The sequence below is a fragment of the Arvicanthis niloticus genome, chromosome 13, assembly GCF_011762505.2.
Source record: "Arvicanthis niloticus isolate mArvNil1 chromosome 13, mArvNil1.pat.X, whole genome shotgun sequence".
Taxonomy (NCBI): Eukaryota; Metazoa; Chordata; class Mammalia; order Rodentia; family Muridae; genus Arvicanthis; species Arvicanthis niloticus.
The window spans coordinates 56,437,840-56,448,896 of NC_047670.1; the positions used below are offsets into that span (position 1 = coordinate 56,437,840).

General features: G+C 46.2%; 1 protein-coding gene across 3 annotated transcripts in view; it reads left to right on the plus strand.

Moving 5' to 3' along the window:
* The window catches only part of Xpnpep3 (X-prolyl aminopeptidase 3), a 49,006-nt gene extending 38,806 nt beyond the window's left edge, over positions 1-10,200 (plus strand). For 2 of the 3 annotated variants that reach the window (XM_034515936.2, XM_076911672.1), the window contains 3 exons: positions 3,080-3,257; positions 5,305-5,425; positions 7,992-10,200. In XM_034515936.2, the coding sequence (XP_034371827.1) occupies positions 3,080-3,257; positions 5,305-5,425; positions 7,992-8,158 (466 nt within the window). In that variant the 3' untranslated portion in view covers positions 8,159-10,200. The remainder of the gene's footprint in view (positions 1-3,079; positions 3,258-5,304; positions 5,426-7,991) is intronic. The other variant, XM_076911671.1, reaches the window with a different exon arrangement.
* The last annotated feature ends 857 nt before the right edge of the window (positions 10,201-11,057 follow it).

Sequence of the window (11,057 nt, forward strand, 5' to 3'; positions counted from 1 at the left end):
GGACGCAGGAAACAGATGTGGTAGTGTGCTTCTCTAGCCCCAGGACTCAGGAAACAGATGTGGTGGTGTGCTTCTCTAGCCCCAGGACGCAGGAAACAGATGTGGTAGTGTGCTTCTCTAGCCCCAGGACGCAGGAAACAGATGTGGTAGTGTGCTTCTCTAGCCCCAGGACGCAGGAAACAGATGTGGTGGTGTGCTTCTCTAGCCCCAGGACGCAGGAAACAGATGTGGTGGTGTGCTTCTCTAGCCCCAGGACTCAGGAAACAGATGTGGTGGTGTGCTTCTCTAGCCCCAGGACTCAGGAAACAGATGTGGTGGTGTGCTTCTCTAGCCCCAGGACGCAGGAAACAGATGTGGTGGTGTGCTTCTCTAGCCCCAGGACTCAGGAAACAGATGTGGTGGTGTGCTTCTCTAGCCCCAGGACGCAGGAAACAGATGTGGTAGTGTGCTTCTCTAGCCCCAGGACTCAGGAAACAGATGTGGTAGTGTGCTTCTCTAGCCCCAGGACTCAGGAAACAGATGTGGTAGTGTGCTTCTCTAGCCCCAGGACGCAGGAAACAGATGTGGTAGTGTGCTTCTCTAGCCCCAGGACTCAGGAAACAGATGTGGTGGTGTGCTTCTCTAGCCCCAGGACGCAGGAAACAGATGTGGTAGTGTGCTTCTCTAGCCCCAGGACGCAGGAAACAGATGTGGTAGTGTGCTTCTCTAGCCCCAGGACGCAGGAAACAGATGTGGTAGTGTGCTTCTCTAGCCCCAGGACTCAGGAAACAGATGTGGTAGTGTGCTTCTCTAGCCCCAGGACGCAGGAAACAGATGTGGTAGTGTGCTTCTCTAGCCCCAGGACGCAGGAAACAGATGTGGTAGTGTGCTTCTCTAGCCCCAGGACGCAGGAAACAGATGTGGTAGTGTGCTTCTCTAGCCCCAGGACTCAGGAAACAGATGTGGTAGTGTGCTTCTCTAGCCCCAGGACGCAGGAAACAGATGTGGTAGTGTGCTTCTCTAGCCCCAGGACGCAGGAAACAGATGTGGTAGTGTGCTTCTCTAGCCCCAGGACGCAGGAAACAGATGTGGTAGTGTGCTTCTCTAGCCCCAGGACGCAGGAAACAGATGTGGTAGTGTGCTTCTCTAGCCCCAGGACTCAGGAAACAGATGTGGTAGTGTGCTTCTCTAGCCCCAGGACTCAGGAAACAGATGTGGTAGTGTGCTTCTCTAGCCCCAGGACGCAGGAAACAGATGTGGTAGTGTGCTTCTCTAGCCCCAGGACGCAGGAAACAGATGTGGTAGTGTGCTTCTCTAGCCCCAGGACTCAGGAAACAGATGTGGTAGTGTGCTTCTCTAGCCCCAGGACTCAGGAAACAGATGTGGTAGTGTGCTTCTCTAGCCCCAGGACGCAGGAAACAGATGTGGTAGTGTGCTTCTCTAGCCCCAGGACGCAGGAAACAGATGTGGTAGTGTGCTTCTCTAGCCCCAGGACTCAGGAAACAGATGTGGTAGTGTGCTTCTCTAGCCCCAGGACGCAGGAAACAGATGTGGTAGTGTGCTTCTCTAGCCCCAGGACGCAGGAAACAGATGTGGTAGTGTGCTTCTCTAGCCCCAGGACGCAGGAAACAGATGTGGTAGTGTGCTTCTCTAGCCCCAGGACTCAGGAAACAGATGTGGTAGTGTGCTTCTCTAGCCCCAGGACGCAGGAAACAGATGTGGTAGTGTGCTTCTCTAGCCCCAGGACGCAGGAAACAGATGTGGTAGTGTGCTTCTCTAGCCCCAGGACTCAGGAAACAGATGTGGTAGTGTGCTTCTCTAGCCCCAGGACTCAGGAAACAGATGTGGTAGTGTGCTTCTCTAGCCCCAGGACGCAGGAAACAGATGTGGTAGTGTGCTTCTCTAGCCCCAGGACGCAGGAAACAGATGTGGTAGTGTGCTTCTCTAGCCCCAGGACGCAGGAAACAGATGTGGTAGTGTGCTTCTCTAGCCCCAGGACTCAGGAAACAGATGTGGTAGTGTGCTTCTCTAGCCCCAGGACTCAGGAAACAGATGTGGTGGTGTGCTTCTCTAGCCCCAGGACTCAGGAAACAGATGTGGTAGTGTGCTTCTCTAGCCCCAGGACTCAGGAAACAGATGTGGTAGTGTGCTTCTCTAGCCCCAGGACGCAGGAAACAGATGTGGTAGTGTGCTTCTCTAGCCCCAGGACGCAGGAAGCTGAGCAGGTGATAAAGAGTTTAAGCCCAGGGGCTAGAATGATGGCTCTACAGTTACTGCCCTTACTGCTCCATCCTAGGACTGTCCTTTGGATCGCAGCAATCACATCAGACTACATTTTTAAAAAAGAGTTCAAGGCCAGCCTACATTCTGAGGCTCTAATTTTACAAGGTCAGAAGCTAGTATTGCATTCTGTATAACTTACGCTGCAAAGAAACACCAGCAACCAAACAATAGTGACGCACCCCTTTAAGCCTAGCACTTGGGAGGCAGAGGCGGGTTGATCTCTGAGTTGGAGGTCAGCTCTCGTCTACATAGTGAATTCCAGGGCAGCCTGGGCTACATATAGAAACCTGTCTTGGGAAAAAAAAAGACAAAATAACAAAAAGGCATCAGTGAAGTAAATTACAGTGTATTTCTCAAGGAACAGTAATGGAAATACTATATGTAAATATTAGGGAAATACAGCTAAAGCAAAAATGTGTAACTTTTCTTTCAGGCAGGATCTCACTAAGTAACCCAAGCTATTGCAAACATAATGTGTAGCCCAGGCTGGACTCAAAGATATAGTCCTGCCTCTGCCTATGGAGTATTGAGATTACTGGGTCCTATACCACCATGCCCAATTGAGAAGTTTAAATGTTTAAACTGGAAAGGAAAATGTTAACTACTTGCCTAGTATACACGAGGCTTTGAGTTTAAACTGCAGCACCAGGAAGACATTAAAAGGAAAAAAAAATGTTTAAATCAATAATGTCTAAACTTCCTTAATGTCTACCTTAAGAAACTATTGAAGGTCCAGCAAGCTGCTGGCTGGTAAAATACTGCTGCCAGGCCTGACTCCTGGATACATAGCCCACATTCCTTGGTTTCCTGTGCTTAGATTCACCGCACCTCAGGCGGAGCTCTATGAAGCTGTTCTAGAAATCCAAAAAGCTTGTTTGACACTGTGCTCCCCTGGGATGAGCTTGGAGAATATGTACAGCACGATGCTGACACTGATGGGACAGAAGCTCAAGGACCTGGGCATCACAAAGACCAGCAAGGAAAGCGTCTTCAAGGTACCTCCCTCTTCACCCAGTCCTTAAGAATAGCTAGCAACATGCTGCCCAATATTTGCCCTGCTTAATAAAGCTAATGAGACTTGGACACTGTCTTGCAATTCTTTGTAAAATGGATCTACCTTTAATATTGATTAAAACAAAGGGAGTCAGTACTTACTTTTGCCAGAAGATGGCAGCACATTCTGATTCATTGCCTGCTATAGAGCCAGTGCAGTACTCAGAAACAAGATGAAGTCTGTATAGGCCGGGTAGGAAGAACACAAACAAGGAGAGAAGGTGAACTCCTAATCCTTTCCTGGGGATTCTGGAGGTCAGAAGGGAGGCTGTCTGTTGGTTCAGTTACACTATTGAGACTTAGCAAAATGCCCAAGGGCTTTTTTTTTTTTTTTGGTTTTTCAAGACAGGGTTTCTCTGTATAGCCCTGGCTGTCCTGGAACTCACTCTGTAGACCAGGCTGGCCTCGAACTCAGAAATCTGCCTGCCTCTGCCTCCCAAGTGCTGGGATTAAAGGCGTGCGCCACCACCTCCCAGCCAAGGGCCATATCTTTAATGGGTTTTCTCTACACCTAAATGTAATGGTATCCATTATAGTTGCAGACCCTGAGCCACACAAGCATTATGAATCCTCCATTTCTAAATTTAGACTTCCAGGACTCCTATTAGCAAAGAAAAGAAGTTATAAATTCCCTGAACCAAGCCAACAAATTTTTAATTAACTGATAGAACTATCCACACCAGTAAACACAAAATCATGCCTACTCTACAACATGGGATACTTAGGGTATCTAGAGTAGGCTTCCCAAGAGAGATATATGAGTATATCTTCTTTTTTTATTTCATTTATGGTGGGGGCAAGTTCTCATGTAACCTAGGCTTGCCTTGAACTCAGTAGCTGAGAATGGCTCTGAACTCCTGGTTCTCCTGTCTCCACAGAGCAGGGTTAGGATTTCAAGTGTGTGTTCATATTTTGTGTCCTCCTTTTTAAAACATATAAATTGTAAGGATACTAGAACGTTGCTGTCCTTCCTTTCCCCAGAAAGGCAATCCTCCCCGCACCTCCTTGGCTAGGGATCAAGTAGAAGACCGTGTGTGGTAGACAAATACCACTGAGCAGTACTTTGGCCCAAAAATGGTTTTCTTTTGTCAGTTATTACTGAGATTCCTTAGCCAGTGTATAACACATTTGACTGACAGTGATGGAAGGCAGTATGGTTTAAGTGTGCATTGAGGAAGTAACAGTTTGACAGACACGGACATGGCTCAGTGGGTAAAGTGCTTTCTAACCAAGCAGGAGGACCTGAGTTCAGATCCCCAGCATCCACATCATACGGTAGGTGTAGAGGCTAGATAGATGGCCTGAGTGTGGGAGCACTGGCTGTTCTCCAGAGGACTCAGATCCCAGCACACATATAAAGCTCAAAACCATCTGTAACTACAGTCCCAAGGAATCTGATACCCTCTTCAGGCCTCCGAGGTCATGAGTTAGAGACAAAGTACACATAGATACATGAAAAGACTGAGTACAGCAGCCTGATCCCATCCTCTCAGCACTGGGAGCTAGAGACTAAAGGAACCTCCGGGGACTTGCTCACTCCCTAATTAGCCAACCAATGAGCTTCAAGCTCATCAAGAAGTCTTAAAAAAAAAAAAAAAACCAGCTTGGGGGCGAGGGGGATGACAAGATATTTCGCTGTATAAAGTCACATGCCACCAAGCCTGATGGCCTGAGTTCAGTCCCAAGAGCCTAGGAGGTAGGAGGAGAGAACAGGGTGTGCTCTTCTCTCGACACATTAGGCATGTACACCCACACGAGAACACCGGCAGCCATCCACCATCGACTTCTACCTCCACAGACACATTCATGGGCCTGCACACACACACACCACATACCACACACTCCAGGTCTCAGAAGCATTAGTCCAAGGATAGGTTAAACATAAATTGTAGAAAGGACAGTTAACATCACATGTCACTGATTTATACATGCCAATTTCCCTGTGAGAGCTCACTGCCCTGATGACGCTGTGGTAATTATCTTTTCCAGGCTGCTCGAAAATACTGCCCTCATCATGTTGGCCATTACCTCGGGATGGATGTTCATGACACTCCAGACATGCCTCGTTCACTCCCTCTGCAGCCTGGTATGGTGATCACAGTTGAACCAGGTAAAGGATGGGTTAACCCCAAAGTATATATTGCTTATGTTTATGTAACATAAAATGTTTACGTTTGTCTAGAATTTTCTTATTTAACATCACAGTTTGTTTAATTTGACTCCTCCGATAAACAACAGATGGCAAATACTTTCTGTAAGTCGATATTAAGAAATAATTCTTTTTTTAATCCTGCCTTTACCAGAGCCAGCTCATGATCGTCTCACAGTTAGTAGTGGTGGGTTGCAACATCCTGCCACCTACAGTGAACTACCCACCATCCTCCCAGACAGTTGCCTGATACAAATGAGTGCCCATTAGGCAGAGTGGAAGAGTAAAGTGTGACCTCAGTGTAAGCAAAGGCAGTTAGCAGTTGACTATTCAAATGATGCTGCTTGCATTATGAGAACAGAACCCAAAGTCTGAAAATTAGGTGCATTATGACTGAGGAATATCTTTTACTGTCCTGTGAAGAAGCAGTCAGTCATGTTGCTCTGTGGCAGTGGAGGCTGCTCCAGTTAGTAATGGCCACTACAGTTGCCAGGCTTTTTATTGCAGAACTTCTGAGGATGTTTGCAGGTTCTTTTGGTTGGTTGGTTGGTTGGTTGGTTGGTTGGTTGGTTGGTTTTGGTTTGTCCAGACAGGGCCTTGGCTTTTCTGGAACTCACTCTGTAGACCAGACTGGCCTCAAACTCAGAGGTTTGTCTGCCTCTGCCTCCTGCATGCTGGGATTAGAGCTGTGAGCTACCATGACCAGCTAGTTTGCAGGTTCTTTACTGTGCAAAGACCTGAAATCTGTTTGCCTTGAGATTTAGGAAGAGGGTCTGGAAACCAGGCGTAGTAGTGCATGCCTGTAATCCCAGAACAAAAGAGGATTGGGAGTTCAAAACCAGCCTTGGCTACATGAGACTGTTACAAAAAGTTCCTGGGATGTCTAGACTTTGCCAAATGTACATTAATCTTTTTTTTTTTTTAATCTTTATTTTTATTTTATGTATATGGGTGTTCTGCCTTGGTGGATGTCTATGCACTACATGTGTACAGTGTCTATGGAGGCCAGAGGAAGATGTTGGATCCTATAGAATCTGGAGTTACAGACAGTTGTTTTGTGGTTGCTGGGACGGGTCCTCTGGAAGAGCAATCAGTGCTCTTAACTGCTCAGCCATCTCTCTAGTCCTGTAATGTCTTATATATACATTTAGGCCTTTTTTTTTTTTTTTTTTTTTTTTTTTTTTTTTTTTTTGGTTTTTCGAGACAGGGTTTCTCTGTGTAGCTCTGGCTGTCCTGGAACTCACTCTGTAGACCAGGCTGGCCTCGAACTCAGAAATCCGCCTGCCTCTGCCTCCCAAGTGCTGGGATTAAAGGCATGTGCCACCACCGCCTGGCTAGGCCTTTTTTCTTATAGTTTATTGAGGGGGGAAAACCGACAGTTTCTGTAGCTTTGGCTAATACCTCTATATTATAAATATGTTTTAATACATTTTATCTTTTTTCTAATTCACTTTTGGGGTTTTCTTGAATTGGGACTTAACTGTTTATTGTAAGCTAGTTTTAAATGTATTATCTGGCCCAGACTGACACTCCCTCCTTAGCCTTCTAAGTATAGGTGCATGCGGTCACAGCGGACTTCATACGTTATTTTAGCTAAATAGCCATTCTGCAGAGGATTTTTAGGCAAGGGAAGACACATTTATATTTATATAATCTGCTGGTTTCTTTGTATATAACATATTTATAAATTAATGCTTCCCTGAACCACTAGACTATGACAATGATGATTGGTATTATTGTTGGGAACCGCACTAGCCCCACGTTCGGGCGGCCAATAATGTCACGGCCCGAGCAAAATGTTGAGGCCCTGGCCGCCCCGAGTTTGGCGGCCACTGTATCCCGGTCCAAGCTGCCGCTCCGGTCTGCGGTCGGGGGTTCAGCAAGAGAAAGAGTGAGGACGGACTCAAAGAATGGAGACTAGACAGAGTGTATTTCAATCCCGTTTATTCTTCAGTCTCTCTTCCTCTAAGTGTCTCATTCTCTACCTCTGTCTGCCTCTGCCTTTTATATGTCTCACTTCTAAGCCATGCCTTTTGGTCACACCTTTAATCATGCCCTTAGGCCTTGTCTCTAAATCTGATCTCTACACTTCTAAGTTACACTCTTAAGTTACACACCTTTAATCTCACACACCCAAGTTATCTAAACCAAGTTTATCAGAGTGTTCTCAGCTGTTGTAGGCTATTGTAATCCAAGTCTCATGTCAGGGTATATGGCTCAAGATGGCTACAAAGCTGATAGCCGCTTTCTGCTAAAAGTTGGCCCCCAACATATTATCATAATTGAATGCAGCCTGTAGTCCACTAAACAAAGTGGCTACAGCAGTAGTAATCCTAGCTAATGAGAGCTACCTGACTGAGCTTCCTGTACACAGCTCAACTGTATGCAGTAGTTCATCTAATTATCAGAGCTCTGAGGTACACAGTGAAGAACCATCAGGCACAGATAAGGAATTTGTAACAGAGGTGAACTTGCTTCTGATCTACTGGTTACTGTCACTGATCACAGCCCTCTTCTCTGTTCTCAGGCATTTATATTCCAGAGGATGACAAAGATGCCCCAGAGAAGTTTCGAGGTCTCGGAGTTCGGATTGAGGATGATGTAGTGGTGACTCAGGACTTACCTCTTATCCTTTCTGCAGATTGTCCCAAAGAGATGAATGACATTGAACAGATCTGCAGCAGGACCTCTTGACCAGCACTGTAGCACACATGCACCCAGGTCCAAGGCTGGATCCCTGCCTATGCAAGTAGTGAGTGTCTCTGCGGGGATAGATACAGCTTCCATGGGAACTGCATAGCCAAATGAGCAAGGACGTTTTCATGTTAAATAGATGGAAATGTGGACTCTAGAATAATCTGTTATTAGGACTTTAGTGACATTAATTCTGAGAAGTTAATGATCCAGAAACTGTAACATGTGAATGTAAGGTTATGTGTGCCCTGAATCCCAGCTAACACATTTCAACAGGAAACTCTCTGCATCCATTTCCGCACTTCTCCTGAGATCCACCTAACATCCTAAGATGCTTGTGTGAGGCCCACATGTTTAACTTCTCACCAAAATTTTGGTCTATGATAAAAGCTACCAGTTAGTGTTTAAGGTGGCCAGTACTTACTTGCCATGGCCTCTGCATCCTGGTCCAAGTTCTCCACACCCACTGGGATCTCTCAGGCCTCAGGGAACACAAGTGACTTGCTGTGTTTCCTTCCAGCCAGAATATAGCAACACACCCAGCCAACAAGAATCTTAGATCTTTCTTGCCATTTGCTTGCACAGGACCTGGAAAGTGTCTAGGTTCTTCTAGGGAAGAAAATGAAAGAGAAAGAAATGTATCTATGTTTCTCCACAGATCCAGACCTTGAGCTCTTGGGGGGTTTTTGTTTGTTTGTTTGTTTTGGTTTTTGTTTTTTGTTTTTTTTAATTTAAAGGAGATTTTTTTTTAAATGTCCACCTTTGTCGCTACCTATTCCGACCTGCAGAAAGGAGCAACACAACACGGGATTCTTCCCAATGCAGTTTACTCAGGAACCTTTTTACAATATCTCTCTGGAAGCCCCAGATCCCAGTTCCACTTCCCCTTTTATCCCCATGCCTGGTCACTCAGAGCCTGCCATGTGGGCACACACCATTGGCACACGTCAAATGGCCTGATTTTGCGTGGCAGTGAGTCTGTGCAGTAGTTCTGCAGACGTGGCTCTGACCAGGGTGTGTGAGGAAGTCAGGCGCCATTCATAAAATTTGGCAGGTGCCATTCATAAGCTTTGGCAGGTGCCTCAGGCGCCATTTTAGCTGGCCGCCACACCCATTCCCCACAATTCCCCCTAATTTATTAGTTTTGGCAGAGAGAGTGCCTGTCCTAGGTTGCCTTTTTTTTTTTTTTTTTGAGACAGGGAGGTTGCCCCTTTCAAGCAACGCTCCTTACCCATCATGGGGAGTCAAACAGCTTTGGTTTGGTCCCTGTCTTAGGTTGGTAACGTGCCCAAGGAGTCTTACCCGTCATTGATTATTTAGCAGGAGTCTTACCCGTCATTGATTATTTAGCATGCCAAGCCACACTTGAGGAGACTGTCCCATCTCCACTGCTGCAAACGCTTGTTTTCTGTTGGGCTTTCATCTGACACATGCACCAAAAGGCAAGGCAACTGATGAGGATCAGGCACATAGCAACCTCCCCAATTCCTACCCACACCTTGATGTGGGACATTGCTTGGTCCAGAGGCCAATGAAGCATCCACTCTGGTCAAATTGATGTGGACGATAGACTGCCTCAGTTCTCTCATCAGTCCATCAAATTCCCCAGACCAGTTTCCTGTGAGATATCGAGAAAGACTCTGGGAGAGGTTACTGGCATAGCTTGCATTATGAAACGGAATAGATGTAACACACAGTCCTGTGTATTTCCATTGGCAACTCAACTGGGCCAATTCCATCCTGAACAAGATCAACTCTCTGATTATGCAATAAAAGGCCCGCCTTAAAGTCATTGTAGAAGGGGCCTCTACTGGCCAAGGAATATAGCAAGGCAATCAGAGCAAAAGGAAATAAAGAGGCAGCCGGGCAGTGATGGCGCACGCCTTTAATCCCAGCACTTGGGAGGCAGAGGCAGGCAGATCTCTGAGTTCGAGGCCAGCCTGGTCTACAGAGTGAGTTCCAGGACAGCCAAGGCTACACAGAGAAACCCTATCTCGAAAAAACCAAAAAAAAAAAAAAAAAAAAAAAAAAAAGGAAATAAAGAGGCATTCCAACACAAAGAATAAAAGCAACTATTATTGTACTATAAAAATAAAAGCAACTATTATTGTACTATTTAAATCTACCTTTAAACACTAACAGTTGTGTCAGCAGCCTCATCGAGGTCTTCTGCCTGTGTCAAGATTCTCTCTCTCTCACACACACACACACACACACAGAGAGAGAGAGAGAGAGAGAGAGAGAGAGAGAGAGAGAGAGAGATACACAGCGCTGCCAAACACAAATAAGAATATACCAAAATTTCCATCCTCGGCTGTCTTAAGGTCCTCTCCCGAAACCGAAACCTTATCCACAGCCTGTAAGAACTTTCCCTTTTAACACTTTCACTTTTAACTTGTCCCAAAACCGGGAACTTATATTGTCTCCTATCCTAGAACTTAACTTGCCCCACTGGCCTGGGAACTTTATAGTCTCTAAACCGAGAGCTTTCTTTTGTCCCACTTACCTGGGAACTTACCAGCTAGCTGCCCTGACTGCATTGAGTTCTGAAGTTCCCCATACGGGCCACCACGGGCCACCACGGGCCACCACTTGTCGCTACCCGTTCCAACCCACAGAAAGGAGCGACACAACATGGGATTCTTCCCAACGCAGTTTACTCAGGCGCCATTTTAGCTGGCTGCCACACCCACTCCCCACATACCTTTGTCTCTTTTTTTAGGTTCTTTTCTTAGACAAAATTGTCACTGTGTGTCTCTGGTCCTTCATAGATTGCTGTGGTTTGTGACGGATCTTATGAAGCCCAGGCTGGCCTCAAACTCAATATAAAATTATTGCTGACCTCAAATTATTGATCTTCCTACACCGTGCCCAGCTCACCTTTATAGATGTTTGTTTA